Source organism: Salminus brasiliensis, chromosome 2, assembly GCF_030463535.1.
Source record: "Salminus brasiliensis chromosome 2, fSalBra1.hap2, whole genome shotgun sequence".
In the NCBI taxonomy this organism is placed as follows: Eukaryota; Metazoa; Chordata; class Actinopteri; order Characiformes; family Bryconidae; genus Salminus; species Salminus brasiliensis.
Window position 1 is genome coordinate 41,621,874 of NC_132879.1, and position 27,049 is coordinate 41,648,922.

At 41.8% G+C, this 27,049-nt stretch overlaps 1 protein-coding gene across 1 annotated transcript in view; it reads right to left on the reverse strand.

The window, feature by feature from the left end:
- pde3a (phosphodiesterase 3A, cGMP-inhibited) overlaps positions 1 to 26,507 on the reverse strand; it is a 100,201-nt gene extending 73,694 nt beyond the window's left edge. Inside the window, exon 1 of the mRNA XM_072672786.1 lies at positions 24,828 to 26,507. Coding sequence (XP_072528887.1) covers positions 24,828 to 25,715 — 888 coding nt within the window. The 5' untranslated portion in view covers positions 25,716 to 26,507. The remainder of the gene's footprint in view (positions 1 to 24,827) is intronic.
- Positions 26,508 to 27,049: the final 542 nt, after the last annotated feature.

The following is a 27,049-nucleotide window of genomic DNA, read 5'->3' on the forward strand; positions in this document are numbered from 1 at the left end:
TAAAAATAAAATTAATAACCTATAAAGAAAAAGCAAAAATGTTGATTAGCATAGAATAAAAATACAGAGATAATAATAAAACCAAGATGTAAAAATGAAATGGCAATATATACACTAAATATATACAATATAGAAATGAAAAACTGTCATGTACAGTATAAAATGTTAAGTGCAAAATGTGCAACATTATGCTGTGCAATTAAGAGGTAATATAATAATTGTAGGTGTTTAATGTCCAGTGAAAAGTCCTGCATGTGATGTAAGTGTGTGGGGTAGTCCTAGTTACTGTCCTAGTTCAGAGTCGAAATGGCCTGCAGGAAGTAGCTCCTCCTCATCCCCTTTATGATTGCCTTCAGAGAGAGAAAGCGCTTCCTTGACAACATAAAAAATGAGTCCATTGTTGGTATGGCTGAGGTCCTTCACAATTGTCCTGGTCTTGGTCCAGCAACACTTGTAGTAGATTGACTGAAGGTCAGGAAGCTTAGTCCGAATGATGTGCTGAGCTCAACCCCCCACCCTCTGGAGAAAGTCCACCTGTCCCATATGTCGCTGTTCCCAAACCAGGCTGTTATGTTCCCTGTGAGGATGCTTTCAATGTTGTAGGAGTAGAACCTTGGAGGCAGCACCTTGGAGGCCAGTCTGAAGTCTTCATGCCTTCTCCCAATCCTATCCTCTTTTGATCTCGCTTTCAACCAGTCTGCACCAACACACAGAGCAGGGAACACTCTGGACCTGATCTTCAGCAGACCTGTCCCTGCTCTGGATGTGGCTGTGACTCCTTTGGACTTCTCTGATCACCACTTTCTCTCCTTCTCACTCCCCCTCTCTGCTCCTTCAACTACCACTTCTGCAAGTTCTTCCACTCTTCACCGCAATCTTCACTCTGTTTCCCCCTCAGCTCTTGCCTCTACTGTCCTGACCACTCTTCCCCATCTTGAATCTTTCTCCTCTCTCCCACTTGAAACTGCTACAGTCACTCTCCTCTCTTCTATCTCCACCTCTGTCGACCTTCTCTGCCCTTTCTCCCCTAGGTCAGCAAATTCTTCTCCACCTTCCCCATGGCTGTCAGATGTTCTCCGCAACAACCGTAGAAAGCTAAGACTGGCTGAAAGGAAGTGGCGGAAGTCACAACACGACTCCGACCTCCGCTCCTATCAGTCTCTTCTCTCCAGGTTTAGAACGGAAGTTGCTGCCGCTAAAGCATCTTACTACAGGGGGAAATTGGAATCCTCTGCATCTGACCAGCGCAAACTATTCACCATCTTCTCCTCTCTCCTCAACCCTCCTACTCCCCCACCTCCCACTACCCTGTCTGCAGATGATTTTGTCTCCTTCTTTGAAGAAAAGGTTGACAAGATCCGCCGATCCTTCCCCCCTGCCTCTACCCCCCTCTCTAGACACTGCCCTCCTCCTCCCTCTTCTCTGACTTGCTTCTCTCCTCTTTCCACAGATGACCTCCTACATCTTCTCACCTCCAATAATCCTACCACCTGTCCACTAGACCCTATTCCATCCCCTCTGTTCCAAACAATCGCTCCAAACCTCATCCCCTTCATCTCCTCTGTCATAAACAGCTCTTTGTCATCAGGTCAGGTACCATCGGCCTTCAAGTCTGCCAGAGTCGTGCCCATCCTAAAGAAACCAACTCTGGACAGCTTGGACATCGGCAACTACAGACCTATCTCTCTTCTCTCTTTCCTCTCAAAGATTCTCGAACGTTCCGTCTACAACCAACTGTCTCTCTTTCTCACTCTGAACAATCTTCAGGACCCTAACCAGTCTGGCTTCAAAGCTGCACACTCTACTGAAACTGCTCTCATTGCAGTTACAGAGAAGCTCCATGCAGCTAAAGCTGCCAGACTGTCCTCGGTTCTGATCCTTCTTGACCTCTCCGCAGCTTTTGACACAGTGGACCACAAGATCCTCCTGTCTATCCTTGCCGGTCTTGGAATTGCCGGCTCTGCATGGCAATGGTTTGCATCATACCTGCAGGGACGCTCATACCAGGTAACGTGGCAGGGCGACACGTCCGCTCCTTGTAGTCTCTCCACTGGCGTTCCACAAGGCTCAGTTCTTGGTCCTCTTCTTTTCTCACTGTACACTCACTCTCTTGGTAAAGTGATATCCTCCCATGGATTCTCTTACCACTGTTACGCCGACGACACTCAACTCATGCTCTCTTTCCCACCGTCTGACACACAGGTTTCTGCCCGTATCTCAGCATGCCTCGCCGACGTCTCGTCTTGGATGGCGGCTCACCACCTTAAACTCAACCCCAGCAAGACGGAGCTGCTGTACATCCCGGGAACTGCTGGACCAAGAAACGATCTTGCCATCACCTTCGAGAACTCGCTGGTCACTCCTTCTACTGAAGCTCGAAGCCTTGGTGTAGTGATGGATGATCAGTTATCGTTCTCAAGTCATGTTGCAAACGTAACTCGGTCCTGCAGATTTCTTCTGTACAACATCCGGAGAATTCGACCCTTCCTCTCTAGAGAGGCCACCCAGGTGCTTGTTCAGTCTCTCGTCACTTCCAGACTTGACTACTGCAACTCTCTTCTGGCTGGTCTCCCTCTGCGCACCATCAGGCCCCTGCAACTCATCCAGAATGCAGCGGCACGGGTCGTCTTCAATGTCCCAAAATTTAGCCATGTCACTCCACTGCTGCGTTCTCTCCACTGGCTTCCTGTAGCTGCCCGCATCAGATTTAAAACCCTGACGCTGGCCTACAAAGCCAAGAACGGACCAGCCCCTCCGTATCTGATGGCAATGGTCAAAAGCCGATCCGCACCAAGAGCCCTTCGAGCTTCAAGTACGGCTCGGCTCGACCCACCATCCCTCAAAATCCGCGGACGACAAGCGTCCAGGCTTTTTTCTGTCCTGGCACCAAAGTGGTGGAACGAGCTGCCCCTGGATGTCCGAACGGCCGAGTCGCTCGCTGTCTTCAAACGCAGACTGAAGACCCACCTCTTCAGAGAGTACTTGGACGAATAGTTCTATGGTTGCCTTATTGTATTGTGTTTAGTAATGTCTAAGCTTGGAGGTATCTTTTGTATTATTAGTCTATTCTAACTAGCTAAGGCTTTTTCTTGGGTAAATAGCAAAGCACTTTGTAAGTCGCTCTGGATAAGAGCGTCTGCTAAATGCTGTAAATGTAAATGTAAATGTAAGTCCCTTAGGCATCTGAGGTGGTAGAGATGCTCACTGTTGATCCAAACAGGGTTTTTCTCCGTCCTGCTGCAGTCCTCTATCAGCTCCTTTGTCCTGCTGACGTTAAGATGGAAATTATTATCCTGGCACCACTTCTCCAGGTCTTTAATCTCCTCCAGGTAGGCCCTCTCATTGCTGTCAGAGATCAGACCCACTATAACAGTGTTGGTAATGGTGGCAGAGCTGGAAGTGGCCATGCAGTGATAAGTGTACAGTGATACAGCAGGGGGCTCGAACAACCTTAGAGTGCTTCAGTGTTGATGGTGAGGGTGGGTGAGACATGTTTTCGTACCCACACTGTGCACCAGGAAGTTGGAGATTCACTGATGCAGGAATGAATTAAGTCTCAGATCTTCCAACTTGGTGATAAGTTTGAAAATGGTTAACAGTGTTAAATGCTGAGCTGTATTCAACAGCATTTTAACCCCTTCTAGTGTCCAGGTGAGACAGTGTTGTGTGGTGCAAATGTGTGATGCCATTGTCTGTAAAGCAGTCGGGGCGATATGAAAACTGTAGTGGATCCATGGAGTCTGAAAAGGTCATGAAGTCTCTGGCTAGCTTCTCAAAGCACATCAAAGCACTATGTAAACTCTGTAAAGTTTTGAGTTTCATTCTTGTACATTTTCACAACCACAGACATCAAATAATTATCAGCCCCAAATATAGCTTGTCATTATCCATGACTAGTGTCCCTGTTTATCTTTTACTGAATACTAAACCTTTACTGCAATTAATATCAATCAAAATCGATATACTCCCTCACCTTTCAACTTCAAACTTTCAACATTAGTCACCATCTTATCTCACCTTCCTCATTGGTATTTTACATGATCTGAATACCTTTGTATAAACCCACCCATGTAAAATGTAAGTCTTTCTGATAATGTAACTGTAACTGTAATACCCAGTGCTGGTTAGAGTACAGATTCAACTCCTGAGTCTTGATTTCTCTTAAACTTTTTCACTGCCACTCTCACTTTCTGTAAACCTGTTTGTTATGAGCAAAATACAAATAAAATTCAACTGAACTGTCAGCAGCACTGTACCCCTGACAATGTAGAGCACAGTATGTTTAGAGAGTGGTACTGATAAAAGCAGACATCTTGTTGTGTTTTGCACCGGGTCCTTGCTTTAGTGGATATAGTCATGTGAAAAAATTCAGACACCCATGAAAACCTTTAACTTTTTTTTACATAATTAAACATATGGACATGTGATACCCTAGGCCCTAAAGTTTTCCCACTCCTCTATGTAGAATTATTTGAGCTGTGTGATGGTTTGTACAGATGGTCTCACATTTTCCTTCCACCTCCTCTGATAGAATGAAGAATTTATAATGGATTCTATGTTGGAGAGCTCTCCAGGCCCTACTTCAAAAAGCAGCCCCAAACCATGACATTTCCACTCCCATGCTTCACAGTTGATATGGGTTCTTGTGCTCAAATGCTGTGTTTGATTTGCACATGTCCTTACTGTGTCCAAATAATTTAACTTTGGATTCGTTTGTCCAAAACACATTTCATTTGATCAACATATAGCTAGTATTAGTAGGACAGCCTTTATGCATCTTAGGAACATTGCCAAACTAAGAAACTCCTTATCTCTACAGGTTGCAGAAAAGCTAATACACACTTTTATTACATCAAGACTACTGTAATGCACTTTTGCCAGGTTGTTCCAGCAGGAACCTCAATAAACTTCTAATAGTTCAAATTGCTGCAGCCAGGGTCCTTACTAAAACTAGAAAATTTGACCATATCAGCACAGTTCTATCAGCACTTCATTGGCTTCCAGTTAAATTCCGTATTGACTACAAAATTCTTTTATTAACATACAAAGCCCTACATTGTGAGCAGGCAGCATGTACCGCCAGCTGCCAGCAGGGGGCCCAGCCAGCAAAGTAGGAAAGCTGGTGGGGTTGGAGCAAAGAACTCCAAGCCCCAGAATTCCCAGCGATAATCAACGCTAACCAGACCCACCTGTGTGGCACGGTATAAATACACCTAGCCAAACACACTTCCCCGTCGCACCTTTGTAGAGGGGCGAACGGTAACAGTGGGTTTATGTTGAGAAGAGAAAAGTGAAGTTCAAGCTGTGAACAGAAAAGAGAAAAGTGAACAGCTGTGAAGAGAAAAGTGAAAAAGAGAAAAAAGAGAAGAAAAAAAAAAAAAAAAAAAAAAAAGGTGAAAAAGAAAAGAAGTTCAAGCTGTGAACAGAAAAGAGAAAAGTGAACAGCTGTGAAGAGAAAAGCGAAAAAAAAAAAAAAAAAAAGAGAAAAGAATTTGAGTTGTCTTTAGTTTGGTTTTCCTTTGTTTGTTTTCCCGCCTTTTTGTGTTGCTTACGATCAGTGCTTATACTGCCACCCCTCACAGCTGTGGTGGCCCAGTGGAAGTACACTGGGCTCCCATTACCAAGCCCAACAGTCACCAAGCACACACCACAAAAGGAGTTGTCTCATTTGACAATAATAAAACAAACTTTAACTGCACTTGAGTCCAAACCCCACACCACACCGTAACATACATGGCCATCTTATTACATATGATGAACCATCAAGAACACTTAGACCTCAGGGCGCTGGCTTCTTAGTAGTTCCCAAAATTCAGAAAACCTCAGCAGGGGGAAGAGCCTTTTCTTATAAAGCCCCCCAACTCGAATAACCTTCCAGATAATGTTCAGGACTCAGTCTCAGGCACAGTCTCAATCTTTAAATCTAGGCTGAAAACTGTTTAGTTAAGCTTTTGGTAATTAACGTTTCCTCTTAGATAAAGGTTGTAGGTCCAGGGGTTCACGGACACAGGGAATTGTAGTATACTGAGATGCTGGAGCTGTCGTCTCACTGCTAGCACGTGATCACTCAAGTTTGTGGACGATGGAGCAGATGGATGCTAGCGTTTCAGTGCTCCCGTGTCTGTGTTACCTTCTGGCTCTCTCCTTTTAATTAGGCTGTTATAGTCAGACCTGCCGGAGTCGTCGGACCCACTCTGATACTGCTCAACAGCTACACACCAGCTGCCACCTACCAGTCCAACCAGCAGCCCCCCCCCCTCCACCACCACTCATGCCAGACCAGCGGCACACCCTCCTACCACTGCTACCTGCCTAATGACCATGTTATAACCTAAATGGACTCTTAACTATCTGCCACTATTAACTATCATTACTCTCATTACTCTGACCATCACTGCTATGACTTTATTAAGTTATACTACACCATGATTAATATATTATGATTATGAACAGAGCAGTTCAACAGTATAGATGGTTTGGTAACTTTTATCAATTATTTATATATAGTTTTGACCAGAGGAGGACGGGTCCCCCTTGGGAGTCTTGGTTCCTCCCAAGGTTTCTTCCTCCAGCTCTGAGGGAGTTTTTTCTTGTCACTGTCGCCGTTGACTTGCTCACTGGGGGTCTTGGATCCTTCATGTCTTCTTATGTTATTTCTTTTTTCTGTCTTTTACTAATTATTTATTTTTATGTGAAGCTGCTTTGAGACAACAACAGTTGTAAAAAGTGCTATACAAATAAATTTGACTTGACATGACATTGTTCCAGAAGGCCTGGGCTTGGTCTAGGTGTGCTCTGATGTTTTGTTTTGTTTTTTTTTTGTCAATAAGGGTTTGCTCCTTGCACACCTCCCATGGAAATCAAACTTGTGTGGTCTCTTTCTCTGATAGTAGGTGCATGTACTTAACATCAACTGTAGGATTGTTGGAGATTTCTTGTGGTCTGCTTTTGGGCTGAACGTGCTAGAACAGCCTGACCTGGCAGTTGTTTCACTTGTAAATTCTTTTCCAGACAGTGGAAAGGCTGCTTTCTAATTGTTCTGGGATCTTTTTAAATCCATTATCAGACCCATAGCATCTACAGTGTTCTTTCGGGAGACATCCGAGAGCTCTTTGGAGGAAACGACTAAATGTCTGAGGTAACCATATTAACCATGTTCTAATCATATGCAGCTGATGTGCTGCACCTTACTGTTTATTTTAGGCATTTTAGTAGTATTAAATGTCCTTTTTTAAAACTTAAATACATTTTAAACTTAAATACATTCCTGTTAATTACAAATTAATTATCAAAGACATTTTTCAGGTTAATTTGTTTAGTATTATATCCATATCTCAATATTGGTAAAATGAAGATAACTTTTTCACATCCCTGAATTCTAACTGCTGTACTGAGAACAAGCTGGGTCCCAGGATGTCATTAATTTACACTATTCCTGTAGTAATTAGTAATACAGTTATAAAACATATGCAGCTAGAGTTGAAAATCAGTCTAATCTGCTACATGTTTCATAAAACAAGCACACTACCCCCAGGGCTTCCACCGTCTCGACAAGGATTGCTCTTCTTAATGTCAGATTGATTGATTTTAGAACCTTACAGACTAGGCCACAGGTTTCCGACACATGGTTGCACAAGTTCTAAAGGAGCTAGCCAGAGCAGCTACAATTTTAAAAATACCTGCCATACTGGCAAGAAAGGACATCCTGGGGCATTTTTAGATTTAAAGGAACTGCCAGAATATAAAATTATTTGTAGATATTCAAAAAAGTATTTAACATTTAATGATGACTTGCACAGTAATATATATATATATATTTATATTATATCAAATTCTAATCAGAATTGGTTATTTTAACTTCCATAGGGAACCAAACCAAGGGACAAACAACTTTGTCAAACCTTGTATCACTTAATAGCAAAGAGCTTAATTTATCTGATATTTTTACCAAGAATGTGGTTGACAGGCATAATCCCCCCCCCTCCCCCGACACACACACATACACACAACAGATAGCCCAAGAACTATAAATACTATAAATTTGAATGATTTGATTTTCCCTAAATCATTTTTTTATCACTTTTATAACCATTCAGGTTTCTGACCCCATCACAGTACATAGACTGCCCTCATAAGGATATCTGCACCTGTGCAGGCCCCTATCTGTGTAAGCCTAATACTGAAAACACCTTGAGCTCTAAACACTAAATCAACTGTGATCTCACCTTCACTGGACACATCAAAACAACCTTTATCATCTTAAAAAGATCGAATCATCTGTTTAAAATGTCCTAAAACAATCTGAGGAAACTCAACCATGCTGTTATCTCCATCAGGATTGATTACTGTAATGCTGTTCTAACTAGATTTCCCAAAAACACAGCTGTAACCAGAACCAGAACATAGCATATTACCCAAAATTACTATATTTGCTAACATTCAGCACCAGAGAAGATTTTGGGTCCGGAAGATAAAGCGAGGCTATTGAGCTAATTACACACACACACACACACACACACACACACATAAATAAAAATAACCTGTGAAAAGAACAGAATGAAGTCATTTAAAAGAAACCAAAAAGCTGCTAAAAATATTATAGCTTGCACAAAGTATGTTCTACCAAGTGCTAATGCAGCAAGAGCAGGAGTCGTCATGTCATACTGTGCACAAAATCAGTTGCAGCACTAACGGAGAGGACCTGTCGTCATTTTAGGTCATTTTATCTACTGTAAAAAAAGAATCCTCATAGTTTTTAAATATGTAAGGTACAAGACAGAAGAGGTTCAGCCAAAGTTTATGGGAACATAAACAGCTATACTGAAATGTTGGCATCACAAGCCATCATGACATATGTTGAACTGTTGAACTGTAATAAAGTACTCACAGTTGACCAGAATGCAAAAAAGAGACATTACAGAGCAAAATCTCGCTGCCAGAAACTCAAAAGAATTGAGGAATTACATCAAGCAGAAGGTATAGAGAGTATCAAGAGGCAGACTTAACCATTAATAATGGGCAACTGTGCAAAACGATGGCTGTTGCAGGCCAAGTGTTGGTTGTTGGTATTGTATATCTAAGACTAAATGTGTGCAAGTGTTTGTTTTCTCTTACATACAACATCATAAGTATCACATGATGCACAGCCAGAATATGAATGCTATCCTGCAGTTCCACCTTTAAACAGAATCGCAGATGAATTTCCATGTCTGTAGCAGAAACACATTTTCAGTTGGTGAGTCTGACTCCCTCCAACTGCCAAGAAAAACTACAGTGTGTGTGTGAATGAGTGTGTGTCTGCCCAAACCAATGTCAACCAACGTCACATACTGATATGTGACCCAGATAACATATTTAATATATAATATTAAATGGGTAAAAAAAATAAAAAAAATGAAAGTCAGTAAAATAATGTCAGTTAATACCACAATAGCATCATACCACCTGTTGCATCATAGGACAAATTGTATTAAATCAAATTGTATTATCATATGACGTTCTCTAAAGTGGAAATCACAGTTTATAATCAGCCATCAACATTCCAGTGCCAAAGAAATCCTCAGTCGCATGCCTTAATGACTACCACCCTGTTGCACATACCCCGACTATCATGAGGTACTTTGAGCTGTTGGTCATGGCTCACAAAAAAGGACAATGGACTGGACCACCACAATATGCCTACAAGCAATACCACTACACTGAGGGTGTCGTATCTTCCACCATCCACCTGGTCTTATCACACTTGAACAACAAGAACACTTAAGATAGAATGCTGTGTGACAACCTCAGTATGGTATTCAACACTATCATACCCCAGAAGCTAATTAATCAAATTCTATTTACTTAGACTGAACTCGTCTCTCTGCAGGGGGACTGGGTTCTAGACTAAGTAACAGGCCTCAGAATTTAAAACGGGACATCCCGTCCATCCCTCTAAACATTGTACTAAAGCTTGCTCACCCACAATTTTGTCACTAGACATCACAGCAACCACATCATCAAGCCTGTTCATGACATGACAGGTGTATGGGAGGTGAGGCACCTTGAGGTTTGGTGCAAGGACAACAATCTTTCTGAATGTTGGCAAGACAAAAGAGATGGTTGTAGACTTTACATCCTTGTGTGGTGACAGATCCTAGGAGTGCACATCACTTACAACCTGTCCTGGTCACCCCTAAACAAAAAGAACTGCTCATAGAACTACTAGAAAGGGAAATTAACCCCCACCCCCCATTTGCTTGCCAATAATGTTCAGGAAGATTTAGCAGACTCTGGAGTGGTGCACTGTTCTGTGCAGCAACACCTGTACACATATGACCTTCATGAATGAGTCATCAAAACAAAATATTTCCTGTAACTCACCAAAAGAAATCAGTGTCAGCGTTTTTTAAAGGAACATTATGCATTTTGAAAATAAGTGCTGTCGACTTATAAAGTTAAAATAGCACTTTAGAATATCCACATTCCAATGACGTACATTTGGAGAAAATATTGGTGCAGAATAAAAAGATCCCCTCTTCAGCTGTTAAGCATGGGAGTGGATCGATCCGGTTGCCATAGCCAAGGGGCAGCTATGGCCTAAATGTTAGACAAGTGGGTTTGGGACCAGAAGGTCACTGGTTCAATCCCCAAAACAGACATCAATGGCTGAGATGCCCTTGACCAAGGCAACTAACCCATCGATTGCTTCCCTTGGCACTAGGCCCACCACTTCTGGTGTGTGTTCTCACTGCCCTTATCACCAGTGTGTATATCCACTGTTACAGATACAGTGGTTTCCATTGTACTGCTGTGCAATGGCTATGAAGTGTGCTTAATCTAAATCTTTGGGATTGTGTTGCCACCAGTGACTTGTGGAAAATGTCACTGGTAGATGGAAGAATGGATTTTTTACCAGCAATTTCTTAAAGCAAACATCAGTCTGTAAAAGAAGCTGAAAAAGCTGAAGAATTAAGGAGAAAATAGGATGGCTTCTGCGGCAGCATGATTATCCTAAACATGCCTTAAAATCCACAACAGACTACCTCAAGAAGTAGGTTGATGAAGATGAAGGTGTTGCCATAGCATTTTTTGTTATTTTTAAACTGTAAAAGGTTTAAATAAATAATAATCTTGCTCAAAAAATAAAAAAAAATGTGTCGGATGTAATTTTAGTCTCTTTGGAAATCAGGTCATCTTTTACTTGCTTAGCTTTTCACAGAAATTCTGACCTGGGGAATCCAAACATTTGCATGCAACTGTAAGTAGGTAGCTAGGTAGACATGTAAATAAATAATTGATAGAGCTCCAGTGTGGGCTTTAAGGGATCTATTCTAAAGTGGGCAAATGCATAGTAATAACCTGAAATCATAAATATATACGATGTATAAGCCTTCACTATTGTACTCAAATTAAACCAATAAACAATAATGGCAAAAACTAGTTGTTGTGGAGAAGACCAATCATAGAAAGGCTCATTCTTTTTACACACAAAAAGGCACAGTGCTATTCACAAACATTTCTTGTATCACAAGCAACACAACATAACATGTTTGTGTATGAATTTTAATGAGCAGTCTATCCACAAGAGATTATAAAATACAGAGAAGCAATTGATGCTAGATGCCTAATAAACTGGGTTGCTACTTGAGCTGTTCTATAGTGTGAGACTGCTTGGTCAATCCAGCAGACTGAGAGAGCACAGCCAGAGCAGCCTTGCCAGTGTTTATTTGACGAGGCTGTCTGCTTCCACGTTTGTTTGAAATGTCAGATGTTCTGTTACAGGGAAGGCAAGAACTAGAGGAATGGGGGCGGGGAATGAGTTGGGGGAAGGGGTTAGCCCCCAGAGTCTACGCAGCACACAAAGCCCACAGCTGGAAAAGACTACACACTTCCAGTGTATTCCTTACAAATTTCACTCTGACAGCACATTACAGCTTTCTGCAGCAGATGTAAGAAAGTCAGACAACATAAAGTTATTTCAGAGAACCTCTGAACAGACTAGTAAAAACTACGTCCACAGAAAACAAGGATATGACTAACCAAACCAGTGCTCTACCAACTATGACAACTGTTTTCAAATTAAGTTCTATTAAATTATAGAAAATAGCTGACAAAACATTTAAATTTCATTTCTTTAGACCCACAACAATTAAGCAAACAGACTGTGTGGAGAGCAGTCACTACGAGAGAATATATATTCATAGGAATAATGTAGTTTTGTATTTTCAGTACTTATCCATTATTATGTCCATACACTGTATAATGTCAAATATAGCACAATTCAAGGGGTGCCAATCGAAGATCTTAAAGTATTAATCCGGCACATACACATAACCCAGCAACAACGTAACCCAGCATGTACAAGACAAAAACACCAGCCATAACAATACAGCAACATTATAATTATACAAGTAAAAGACAGCAAAAATTAATTATATTTGATTTGATTGATAGAGCCATTCATTGGTTACTGTATTAATCACACGAAAACAAAAACTAAAATTAAATTCCATTCTTTCCATGGTGTCTAAAACCACACATTAGTACACTAAACACAGACAATGTGGGTTTGAAACTGAGCATTACTTTTGCTAGGTATGTAGGTAGGGTATATTGTGTGGTTTGAGACACAGAATTAAATCAGCCAATCAGAGGGAGCATGATTTGTAAGCCGATGTAAGGTGTTGGGAAGTTTGAAAATAAACTGTTCCTATTATATTGTGACTTTCATGACGAAAGAGCACAGTCTGATGGTGATGTTGACGCAACAATACACTCAAGGTTTATGCTGTAATGTGAGATATTGGCACTGGTGAACTGTAGTGGTAGACACCATGCCATAGGCCTCATGTTATAGCATGTATTATTGCTTACGTAAGTCCTTCTGTGGTTGGTCTCTGTGGAGTCTCCATATCAAAATTGATGTTTAGTGTCAGCATTTCATTTATTTGATAGTTTAATAAATGTTACATACATTGTTGTGGATGTTTTATGTTGCAACACAATGTCAATACAGTGTACGTTGTACATAAACAAAAAACATAAGAAATAAGAAGTAAGAAGTAACAGTAAAAAATAATAACAGTGTTTTAAATCTGGTTAAAACAGCTGGTATGAATAATACTTAAAAACAGAAACCTCTCCAAATTCACTTAAAGTCATTGAAATTTGTTTATGTGTTAGTTTATTCATTCTCCGTATCTATCCAATGACACAGTTTACACACTTTATAATATACTTTATAACAAAATAACTCTTTTTAACAGAAGACTCATCCAAGTTAAATGGCACTCATCCATTTGTTCTTTTGACCTAGCTCTTACCTTGCCACCACAAAAAAAATGCCATTCTAGGTGAGGCTCATGCTTAAAACTGGTACAAGTGGCTCATGAAGACTGATGCAGAAATCTTTCTGGTCTTGTGGGAAAAATGTCAAGCTAGAGATGTAACGGAAGAAAATACTACGCAACTTCCTTCACACATACCTTTTCACATGTCCATTAGAATTCATACTAAACACAAAGATTCTTGGTGCTTCATACACATGCACTGTATATATCTCTCATCTCTCATCTTAACCTTTTTAAAATGTCTTAACATTTTTTATACCTTTCCACTTATACACTTCCACTTAGTTCGTTATTGAACAGGATTTAAAGCCCTCGTACCTCAATGCATATATGTTTCAGAACTTGCACTTATTGCATAGAATATCAGCTGGACTGTCATCTGTCCTGACCTCTCAGCTACCTTTGACACAGTAGATCACACACACATAGCTCAGTGCTGGGTCGTCTCTTCTTCTCACTTTACACTCACTCACTAGGAGTAGGCCTTTCCTACCATTGTTAATCTGATGACACTCAACTTATGCTCCTTCTCCTACTTCTGACACACATGTCCCAGCTCGGATCTCAGCATCCCACCACCTGAAGCTAAACCCAAACAAGACAAAATTGCTTTACATCCTGGGAGCTACAGATCTCCACTGTGATCTCTCAGTTACCTTTAAGAATTCCTTGATCACTCACTATCTACAGCAAATAGCCTCAGTGTAGTTGTTAATGACCAGTTATTCTTCACACGTTGCTAACCTGAATCAGTCATACAAGTTTCCCCTTAAAAATATTCTGAGAATTTGCCTATTTCTGTCTATGGAGGCCACCCAGATGCTTGTTCAGTCTCTTGTCATCTCGAACCTTGACTACAGCAACACACTCCTAGTTGGCCTTTCTGTGTGTGCCATCAGGCTCCTGCAACTGATCCAGAATGCAGCAGCATTGACATTTGCTAAACTAAAATTAACCCCCCCCCCCCCCCCAAATACTGTCCATCTCACCCTGGACTCCACTGTCACTCAGTCAGCAAGTGAGCATTTCACTTATGTCTGCTTCAGTAGCATCATCACATAACTTACTATTGTGTGGTGTTTCCTCGTTTGCAGCAGGGAAAAACATGCACTGGGTCAGAAAATTCTCACCATTTCAGGTTCATCCTCCTTAGATACACTGGGGTCTCAGGGTTTTTTTTTTTTTTACCACCAGGTATGGTTCCCAAGATTTTGCTTGGTCTTGGCTATTAGGACTTCAGGGGTGGAATCCGTGTGCCACCAGCATATTCTAAATGCCCTGTTGAATCTCTCATTTAACAGCACTCCCTGTCTAGTGATATGGAGTTGTCATAGCCCTTTTACCACTGCACTCTTATACTTTCTCCCTTGATCTGACAATAGTCTAACTGGAAATCCAAATCTACCACAAGTCACCACAAGTACATTCTCTACTCCATCTTTGGATTTCTCAAGATTAAGAGCATATACACAGTTGAGCCCTGGGGCTAGTGGCAACACCTCTTGCACTATTCACCCCACACTTTAAGGCCCTAAATCAATAGTGCCCAATGGAATTGCTCTAATCAATCTAAATGTCCAATCAATACTAAAACCATTATGAACAGAAGTCTTGGTCAACAAACTAGCACTATCTGGTCCAAAAGTTTCTCTGAGTATGCTCTAATATTGCAGTACAGCACGGCATCTTTATCAACTAATCTCTGTCACTCCTACCCTGCTCTACATCAACATTTACCTCTTACTGGTTTGATACCATCCTCTATCTCTTTCCGTTTTGTGACAACAACAATAGGGGATGAAAAAGGACTCTTACTGGGGCAAATTATGTCAGCACCCTCCATCTCCGCACTAGTTCTTCTGACCTGTCAGTATTGTGTTGGGGGCAATGAAAAGGCTTGGTGCTAATAAGTGTTTTTTATGTTGTACTGTCTTTGCGTGCCCATAATTGAGAACATGCTAAAAGAAAACATTTGCATTCTTAACAGTCAGCTCTTTGAGGCTGGTAAGTGTTATCAAAGGTTCAGCTACTGAGGTCTAGTAGAGAGCAAACGTCCCTACCTGCTCCACTGCATGTGCCCCAACCCATGCCTTTTTGTGCTTCATCACTTGGACCCTCATCACTTGGACCCTCTAGATAAAGTGCAGCACATTTTGAATAATAATCACAGTATTAAATACGGGAGAGTGTTTGGATGGTAGTGTTTAAAGATTTGTCACTACTGATGCGTTTGGTCTGCGATCACGTGGTGAGTATTGTGTTTTGTGAAAATGTCTTTAAATACTGTGATACAATATTTCAATCATATTGCCCAGCCCTAATGCACAGTGATTGTGCAGGTGATGCTACCATTATCATCTTTCTAAAATGAATACCTTTTTAAAACAATACCTGCATGAATTAAATGAATGACATGGCTCCTAGCACTAGTCTCTTATATTTGCATTGTACTTGCACTAAATGACAAAAACATCAGTGCTTAGGACATTTATAAACTTGCATTCCTTCATCTAAGGATTACAACAATGTCCTAGGAAACTGATACTGTATAAAACAAAGCACACCCAGATTACCTTGCAATTTGACTCCCTGGATGAGACATCACAGTAAAAACAGAGAAATTGTAAGCACACATAATGCCACCTGGTGGCATCAACCAACATGATCTCACACGGGAACATCCATTTAGATCTGTTGTTCCAATTAAAAATACAACCTATTTGGTAGTTTTCCCAAGCGTCCTCTGAATAGCACTTTGAAAATACAAATAACCTGTCTGCCATGTACTCAAAGAAGATTTGAAAAAACAGTGCTGGCAGAACTTTTTGGAGCATCTAAAAATGAAACTAATGGCCTGGAATCAATAGATAAATGTTAAGAATCCCTTATTTTACTATGGTTAAGCTTAGGTTCAGAAAAATGGTTAGGTTGTGCATTACTGTGTAAATTAAGGTTGGGTTAAGGTGTAGATTAAGGTAATCAAATTAAATTTTACATTTTGGTGTTTATCCTTGCTTACAGAAACGTTTTGATGAGTTGTCAGATGCGAGTCGCCTCTAAGAGGAGTGGCTGTATTCTCTTCTTCTCTGCTAGAGGATGCGTTTTCTCTAGCTGTAGCAATGGGTCGTTTTACAAGCTGATTTTGATGATTCTGATGATCTGTAAAATTACAATTCAGACATTTTCACTAGGAGATCCGATTGCATCAAACATAAAAAATTCCATCTTAAAGCCACATAGATAAACCACTTAGATCATTCCTCTATTTAGATATATGGGGTATGTGTACGTACCGCTTATTAGCAATGTAACCATTCACATTTTCCGCAGAACAGCAAGTATACAACAACATAAATAAATACAAACAGATTAGAAAATAAAATATTTTGTAAACATTATATGTTCAAAAATGTATATAATTATGTGCATTATAACTAAGACCAGACAGATAAGTGGTATGAAATTGATGACCTGCAGTTGGAGTTGCTGCTTTTTAGTCCAGTGTGACAATAGAAAACTGATTATCACGCCATTCCTGATTAATTAACACTACTGAAATCTAAAAGTAAGACCTACATTTTATATGCTAAATTCTATCCGCTGGTTATTTGACTTTTTAATCCTCTTTAATTGGGTATTGGTCACAAAATTTCCACATCCTTTTTGCTCTAATTGTAACAACCCTCCACAGCACACAGTATGCATGAAGAAGGCATCCATGAATATAGAAGGCCGCTATGTCATAAGTGCACTCATCACATTAGGGCACATCACATCTCAGCGGTTATGAGGTGTGCAGAGGGGAGAACACAGTGGCTTTGAGTCAAAACTAGCTCTGGATATACCTGCCGGGAGGCAGCTTCGGACAAACTACACAGCTGGCAGTAGGATCAGCTTCTGATAGTTAGCTGTGTTATGCATTCTACCCAGGTGTCTACACACTGACTTTCACATGCTCGTTTACTAACACACAGGCTGAAAACGCTACCAGCTGTGTGCCTTGTCATTACATAAGCAATTATATCCACAACGACACAGCATAAAGTCAGGAAAATCTTAAAACAGGGAAAGTGTTTGTTTTTTTGTTGTTTTTTTTTTTGCAAAGAGAATGCCATAAAATAGCAAACCTGTAGATTGTTTTTTTTCTACTGAATGAAAAGTACACCAGCTTTAGCTATTTTTCTGGTGTCCTCACCAAAAAGAGCATTGTTTTAAGGGGCTAAGGTGTCTTTGTATGGAAATGGAAGGAAGTGAATAACAAGCTTTAGCTAACTTTCCATAGTAATCAGCAGAAACATGCAGTATGGTTAATGTTATGTAATACGGCTAGGTTTTAAACTATATGTAAATCTATCACTCATCCTATCAACTTATCTACTATGAACAAGCAGCAAACATTATGCAATCACTGCATGAACCTTACCCACAGCTTGGAGGCATTACTCATAACAGAGCGGGATATACAGAACATCGTAATCTGCATTCTAAACACAATGTGATTAAAGAACCTGAATAATGAACCCTGCAAAGCAATGGCCTTTCATTTTTAAGACACTTTCCATGAATCACTAACGGAAAAAATATCCTATTCGAGGAAAATCCTTACATAGCTCTCAACGGGGTGGATTAACTTTGTTATGGGCCCTGGGCCAGAGCCTACCCCAGAGTACTCCCATCATATACACTCAGTGATACATCAGTTATAATGTATATTAATATAGCATTTTAAAAAGATGACTATATAAAAATGAAGATGGTATTTCAAAATTATGATGTGTATGATTTGTCAAATTTCTTTTATGTGTCCATCTAGTACATGGACAGATGTTTGGAAGGTGAGGGCAGAAGGCTGTGGGAGCTTGCTGATTGGTTATGTTACACACTGACATCAGGTGGAAAAACAAACAAGGCTTCTTGCGCTAGCCGAGACTTTAACAAACTAGTTAATTTGTTCCAAATAAAAAAGGGAGAACCAAGAAACCCTGGATAAACCAGTCTGTGAGAGTTGCCTGACAGTTGTCGCTAAGGATCAAGACACATCCAACAAGCAATCCTATCTAAAAATGACACACTCTCCAATTGTGTCATGATTCCAATGGCTGCACTGAGCCATATACACTACAATTGCTTGACCTCATCCTTCAGATTTCATTCATTATCACCTAAACCTTCATAAGTGGAGTTTAGGTCTGCCAGCACCAAACATGTTGTCTGGATAACGGAATGTTATCACAGTAACTAAGCGAATGCTAACCAGATTCTCTATTCTTATTCACAACATTTTGACATATTGCAACTGATGGTAGATCGATGGCTTTACATGTATTGAATGAAGAAACTGTACATGGTTTTTACTTGTTGACCATGCAAGTAAACTTACAAAGAATAAAAAGCATAAATAAAAATTAAATAAAGTAAAATATTTTACTTGAATATTATGCCATGTACTGTGGTAATATTTGGAAAAGGAACTATAGTATTAAAGGTACGATACAAGTTGATACTGGCCAACCCAAATGCAAATATTACAAAGGGTACCTAAAGCAACAGGGAAAGCAAACATCCATCTAAACATACCGCATACCACATAATTTAGATGGAATTTCCAAACATTTTTAACTAATATAAAATGCCTCAAATAAACTTTTAATTCAATACAAAACACAGTGCTGTCTGCTGCAAACCTATGACCCCAGTCAATTTCAACATATTCTCTTAATGAAGTCAAATATATATATATATATATATATATATATATATATATATATATATATATATATTTGACTTGATTAAGAGAATATGTTGAAATTAGCAGCTGACTTTACAAAAATGGTTTTATGATTTTTTTTCTGAAATGGTTAAATAAATTTCATATATATATATATATATATATATATATATATATATATATATTATTTTGACTTTAGAAAGACAAGTAATTGAAAAGCAACTTTTGTGGTGTGTATTTATTGTCAGCAATGCAATGCACTTGATGTGATTACAAACTCTTGGCCTGGACCAAAAGGTTTTTATTTTTGTTTATTTTGCACCTTTAACATCATGGGCATCTAGGCTTTAGCCTAAGTTAGTCTGTGGGGTGATCCACCCTTGCTTCTCTAAACAAAAAAAAATCTCCAAAATAAGTGCGTCCCATGCAAAATGTTTCCCACTTCACTTTCCACAGAATCAAACAGACAAAACAAACATTGCCTTAACCACTGAAACCCTTTATAAAGTAGCAAAGCAGGGTGAGAGACACTCTGACAAATAGATGGATGTACAGACATACTTTTTGTCGACGGCTGGCTCAGCCCTCAAATCCGCCCCCGGCCCCCTCTCCATCTGCTTGCCATATTTTCGAAACTAAAACACACCATTGAGTGGGGTAACAAGACAGGCCTTGTCTAGTGCATAGCGCTCATATGGAGGGCTAGCGGGAGTCCAACGAGAGAGAGGCACACTGGGCCCTGGCTAGTCCAGGTTAAAATAACAAGCCGCTTCTGAGCAGCCAGCAGCCATCGGCCAATGAGCACACTGAAATTAAGTGAATTAGTTAATTACTTAATGATCTTCCATTCCATCGTATAGTGGAAAAAACTTTGCATAGTGCCCGCTGCAGTAAGAAGTGGAACTGCTGGAAGCCATTATTAGGCAAAGAACAAACTGTAGCATGAAGGATATGGCTGTAAAATCTGCACCTCAGATAAGTAGACACAGCTGATGTTCCCTGTAAATGCCCTGGTCATGAATGGCTCTGAATCAGCTGCAGCCTTGCTAGTAAAGGATCGCGGCTTTCCATTAGAATGCCTACCTGTGTAATTCCAGCTAGCCCTGACTGCTCTCACTTTTTAAATTGATGAGGTTTTTGTCAGGCGGCTGGCCAAGCAGGCAAGACAGCTGAAACTACACATTCCAGGCTGGGCACAGACGGGCCGGACGCAAGGCCCCTTACAAGTAAAATACAGAGTGTTGGCCCTACTGATGTCAAAGCGCTCTCTGTCTGCTGCAGTAATGCAGACGAGGCCAATTAGAAAGAGGGGGAGAGAGACCAAGAAAGAGCGAGCAAGAGAGAGAGAGAGAGAGAGAGAGAGAGAGAGAGAGAGAGAGAGAGAGAGAGAGAGAGAGAGAACCACAGGAGGAAGAAAACAACCTTCCATGTGTAAAGTACTCTGGCGCAGCTTAAAATTCTCTCAGCTCGAAGTGAGAGGCTGCAGCAGGTAAAGATGGAACGGAACCGCATGTGAAGGAATATGTTCCACTTATGACAGGAAGCCATTAGCTTCAGAGCACATCGTCTGCTGAGAGAGAGGTGCAATCAAGCGCCCTCCCTCCATTTTACAGCCTCATGCTGTAAAAAACATGTATAATGAGGCCTGGCAGGTTGAAAAACTCTTCCCCCAAAACTTATATCTATTGCAGATTGACGGGCACTGGAATTGGCGTCTTCTGTCCTAAAAATCTAAATTTTTTGGATAGACATTTTATTTTGCATTATTTTTATTAACTATAGCCTTCATGTGCTTTAAGTGCAATCTTTAGACAAGTTTAAGAAAATGCAAAAACTGGTTTGAAAAGAGCAACAAATTATTTTGAAACCACTAGTAGCGTACTTTCAAAATTGTCCGTTTGTTTTTGTACATTTTGTAGTAGTAGCCATGTGTTTCCATATTTTGCCAATTATCTAGAATTTCATGGGAGAGGCTTAGTAGATCCAGTGAGGCCCTTGTGTGGAATAATCCCAGGATAATGGAAAGAAAATAATCTCACCTGCAGGTCTCACCAAATGTACAATGTTGCTCTATAGTGCCACAATCAGGCCAACTATGGTCCTTTTTTTCTGCCTGAGTAAGGGGGGACATACTACACCTATGATGATTTATGGTGTGTTCTCCACAACACATTTTAGTGGAGAAAAAGAAGAAGGAGAAGGAGAAGAGGAAAAAAATCCTTGCAATTCCAAAGATTCCAGCACCTTCAGTGCTTGGACCCCTAAAACATCCACAGCACCAAAATATACTCACGGTCTCCATGGAACACCATTTGCGTCAGTGAGGGAACATTGTTCTTCCTCAAATAGATCATAGCACACCCTTTTTTCTCCTTCAAAAGCCTAATCTATTATCCTTCCCACTTTTATGAAGAAACAAAATCTCAAAGCTGCAGTACAGTCGCACTCTTTAGATTCAGACTGAGGAACACTTTAGGCACATACTGGGGAAATATCACCACAAACCACCTAATCAGATGGAATTAGTGCTAACAACAGTGGAAAGCAACCAAAGGTTAGCAGCCTCAACATTTTAAAATCTCAAATAGCATCATATGTTCAGCTCAGAGACTTTGCCCTTTGGCACTGCAACTGCAAGCTTAGACCTTAATTCAGCAACTCACAAAAGGCTGAAAACCTAATCTGAAAAACATGAATTGGCATTCTCCCATAAAGCAGTGGTTTTCCTTATGTTTCCTAAAGAATATTTTTGACCTGTCACATATCATTGATTATTACTGACTAATCACTGACTATGTTTTGCTGTATTTAGTATTGGCTTAAAAGACTCTCTGAACTGCTAACTAACAACAGAAGTCTATAGGCAGTTGCTGAATTTCATTTGAAATTCACATTTGTGACTCCATAATGCAGCTGCGAAACTTAAACACCAAATCTATTCATCTGATTCAGAAGTGGTATTAGATTTCTAGAGGGAGGAATGAGTGGTAAAATCACACTAGTGTGGCTTTGTGTGCATAGTTTTTACAGGCTCCAGACTGAGCGTGCACGGATAGCAGGCAAAATAAATGTAACCAGGGTTTTTTAGTCTGTTGCTCCAGTGTTTGAAAGTTTGATAAAACTTAGTCATAAGAACAGCATTTGGTAAGACATTCTTTTCTGTCTCATCATATTTAATTGTGGGTATGCGCTAAATTTCTCAAATAAAATTAAAAAAGCTACAAGCTAGCTTGTCAACTGTGGTCAATAGCATCAACTTCCAGAGATTGCTTAATATAGTGGAAGAGCTGAATGGAAAAGCACAGGGACACTAGGTTACGATTCTAAGTCATAAATTCTGCTGTCATTCACACTTATTGAAACCTCACTTATATAGACTGCCAAGCCCCTAGGCCAGACGCTATGGAAGAGAGAGAAAGGGATTTGAAGGGATGTGAAGAAAGAAAGAAAGACGGAAAAATACGTCCTGTTTGTTTGCAGGCACAGGGTCCTTCTGAAGGGGCTTATGTAATACACTTCACACGGCAGCAATGTTCATAGCGGACCAATTTTATCTCGGCCATTGACAGTGCCCAGGGCATGTGCTCTGTGGAGAGGGTGACAGATAATGTCACAGTCAGCGCAGCCATGTCTCTGAGTCCACTTCCTCATCTCCTCGCTGCCTGCCAGGCTAATGGGAGCTGCTAATGGACATCCGAGCTGTTCAAACGTTGATGCCCTCTCCTGCACAGCGACTCTTTCAGTTCCAACATCTGTATTAACAACATCCCACCAATGCTAACACTAGTTACAGCACTCTGTGTGTGTGTGTGTATGTGTGTGTGTTAATGTTGAACGATAGGTTGTCTGTACTAATGTACTGGTGTTACAGTTACAGTGTAACAAAAACCACACAATTAGATTCATAAAAATATATTCTGGAAATTTTGGAAAGTTTTATGTATCATTTACCTTTAAACTACTTGTAAGCTAACTGCCCAATCAAAGATAAGACAATCTTCAAGCAGGGAGAAGCAGCACTAAGCATCACTTTATTAATGCACACAAAAACATCAATTCATCCTGTGACAATAATCAGATCATGTAGAATTTCAGTAATACTGTTTAGCATAAGGGTGCGTGTGTGTGTTTGTGTAGCTGATGATGGCTGTGATGTGTGGCTCCATTGAGTAGCACAGGGCCACAGAAGCATGATGAGTGCAGAAAATGCGCAATGATGTGTTTACACTGCCAGATGGGACAACTGCACATGTTCTTTCTGGATAAGCATCATTGAAGGCAGCCCACGTGGGCACCAGGTGTATGCATGCAAGCATACATACACGTGTGTGCGCGTACTTGCGTGTGCGTGTATGTGTGTGTGTGTGTGTGTGTGTGTGCATCTGTTCCACTTACATTCCAAAGCCAGAGTAAATATACAGTACGTCTTCCACAGAAACAGTAACACATTTGTAACAGAACTGATTGTGTTCAAAGAGAATTTGTCAAACATGCTCTTATCCACAAAATATTATCACTAGAGGGCGCAAACTATGTAGAAGGCTGTCAGGCTGAGAAATAAGGCAGTAAAAAAAATGCATGTAAACATAAAAAATATTGTATGTACCAGTGCATGAGTTGCATCACATTCAATTAGGAAAAAGATTATACACAAATACATGCCAGTGAATCATAAAATGACACGTGTGTCACTGACGCAAAGAATGATCCATGTTGTGGTCAACTACACAAACATACAAAATTGTGACCCTATTCACAAATTTCTCCGATTTTACTGAGCCTTCTGCCTCACTAGCAGCGATGCTCTTTCCCATCTCATAGTCTAAGGAAGGCAGGAATATCCATCAGGTCTGTGGCATGGTTTTTCCACGTTAAGAACAGACAACACTTGTGCTGAATTTACAATGCAAATGTACGAAGCAACTGTAGCATCCAGGATTTAGGCACAATTTTACAAGATCTGGCACATCCCACACATGTGGACACATCTCCTCGTATGTTACACATTAAAACTCTAAGCACAGCATGAAACTGAACACTGCGAAATACTCCCAAAAGCATATACACACACATTCTTTCTTAAACTAAGTCTGGAAGCAAAGTGCACTCTGAGGAAACAATACCATGGAAGCCCATGAAGTTCTGCTTTTAACACGGGGCAACCCTGAAATAACATGAAGCCATACTCTATTGTGCCCTAAGAGAAATGGAAAAAGCTAGACTGTTAAAAAAAACACTTCATTAAACAACTGTCAAAAATTCACCACTTTGATCACCAAATTAGATCTGCTCTTTTTTTTTTATCATCCAATAACTTTTACCACATTTCAGCATCTAAACAGTTTGGTCAGTGCCAAGTGGAAATGAAGCACATTTAGGCTGCCTCGGCTGATTTAGGCATTTCAGGGAGAACACCAGATAAATAAAGTCCCAGGAGTTCCTACGTAGATCCATATGACTAAAAGGTGGTATGCAAGTGGAGAGTCGCTTAAAAAAACACCCACTAGAGAAGTTTCCGAATCTCTAAACTGGACTGGGTGTTATACACACGGCTCTTATTACTTCGTATCATGCACACAAAAACACCATCTACAGTGCATGCATGCAAACGAACGAGCATCTTTTGCAGTCTCTGTTCATCATCTACGCTCCTGCGTTTCATCTCATACAACAACAACAATAATAGCCATAAGTGCACTGACACGTCTCATGCCTCAAATAACGCAATAGCAGTATAGCTGATTTGAATGGCAGAGGAAAGTTTTTACCTGGTCCCTCTGAATGCATGGCAGGGAGGTCCTCCTGTGCGACTTGCTGCTGGACTGCGCGTGATGTGCCATGTCTGACGATACGACGGAGCTGGACCTCCTGCGCCTTTTAAAGACGGGAATGTCTCCCCTCGCGCCTGTCACGAAGGCGCAGCCCTCGCGCTGCTGTGCGCCCTGATTCGGCAGCAACCGATCAGCATAGCGCGCCAGCAGGACGCCAAGGACCCCCAGCAGGTAGGCCACGTACGGTCTCCAACCCGCGCGCACTTTCTGCAGAGAGATGAGCGCGAGGGCGCGCACGACGCTGACGAACACGATGACGGAGACACCCTGGCCCAGTCTGACCACCATGAGTGCCCCGCCGGCCAGGCACGCGAGCACCGCCGCGCTAGCCGTGAAGGACAGCAGCTGCTCGTCCGCGCCGCGCACGAGCCACTGCGCCGCCGCCTCGCCCACGTGACACGCGGCCAGCAGGAGCACGACGCTGCCGGCGAGCGCTCCGCCGCGGATCAGGTACAGGCCGAGCCAGAAGAAGGCACATAGGAGGGTGAAGGCGGGCGAAATCAGATGGCACAGGGCGCCGCCGCCTACCAGCTGAGGAGCAGAAAGAGAGGCCGTCCTCGAGCTGCATTCGCCGCCGTCACTCTTCCCGCCGCGCTCCGCATCCCAGTCCACCAGCTGCAGCAGCAGTGCGAGGAGAACGGAGACGCAGGCGACGCACGCCGCAGACGCGAGTCCGCCGCACCCCTGCACGCACTCACAGCGGCAGTCCTGCTCCACAGGGGTGACGCACGTGCTCACGTAGCCGTTGCGCTCGCTAGCCCGCGGGCTCCTGTGCTCGGCTGCTGCTGCTGCCCCTCTGCCGCTGTCACAGTCCGCCGCAGCCATCAGTCAGCGCGAAGTGGACGCCGAGCGCGGTTCGATCTACGCTTGCACGCGGGGCGGCCGACGCGTTTTCATGGCGCGCTGTGCGGGAGTGAGTTAGGAAGCGGGGGATCGAGGGGATGGCGGTCTTTGCTTCGGGGGCTTTTTCACGCTGGACATATGCTTGCGTAAACAAAAAGTCAAAAAGTTCATGTGCTAAATGAAGTGTCGTATGTGCGTTTGTGTGTGTTGGGAGGGGGGAGTTGTTGTGGGATACACACATGCACACACGGCCAGGATTCCTCGCAAATCTCAGTCCGTACCATTCCACTCGCGCGCCATGCCAGTCTAATAATAATAACAACAACAGTCTTCCAGCGAAGCAGAAAGAAGAAAAGCTCCTGCCGTCTCGCGCATGGAGGCCATTGCTTCTCTCCACATCAGCGACTGTCTTTCCTCCGCCCTCTCTGCCGCAGCCCAGCGCGCGAGCCTCTCTCCGCTTCGCTTCGCACGGCGTCCTTTCTTCTCTCCGCCGATCTTCGTAGACTCAAACAATGCACTCGCGCCTCGTACTCACGGGCATGGCCATCAGCCTCGGCCACGGGCTGAGCGATCAGCATTCGCTCTTTTCAGCGCTCCGCCGGCCCGCTCGCTCAGTAGGAAACTGGCCCGCGTCCCGTTACTGGCGAGGCAGTCCATAACAACACACGCCACAGTGCCGGACTTTCACATCACACTGCCAGGCGAGAACAGAGCAGAAAACACGGCACTTAAACAGGCTCAAACACATCGATTCCAGGCTGAAGCCAGACTGTCTTTGTTATTGGGCGCTATTGAGCCGCGCTTTTGGTCAATACCTGAGCACAGCCTGTCTACACAGGGGCGCAATAGCCTCCATACCATAAAGCTCGCTGCAGGCGGTGTCAAATAGTAAGGGCTTTTTCCGTCTACGGGCTTTCGTCGAAATATTGCATCTGAGCTAGGGCCTTGCTCTGTTGTACCTAGACTGCCTAAGTCTTGCGGAACGAAAGAAAAACCTAAATGTTGGTACAGGCGTTACAGTATTTTCAGGTAGAACATCCTTTTAGTTGCTGTTTTTCATTTGTAAATTCTGACAGCAATCGGACAAATGTGTCTTCTTCACCATTTCGCTAGATTCACACTGGACACTGATTTATTTATTTATTTATTTTTGTTTTTATTTATTTTGTACTGAGTTGTGTGGATCAGTAAAAAAATCACATCTGTATTATGTTTAATATTAATATTTTGGTGGCTGTAATATAGCACAGTATGAACTAGCTGGGCTAGTACAGCTATGTACAGCTTCCATAAGGCGGGGTTAGTTGAAACTGTTA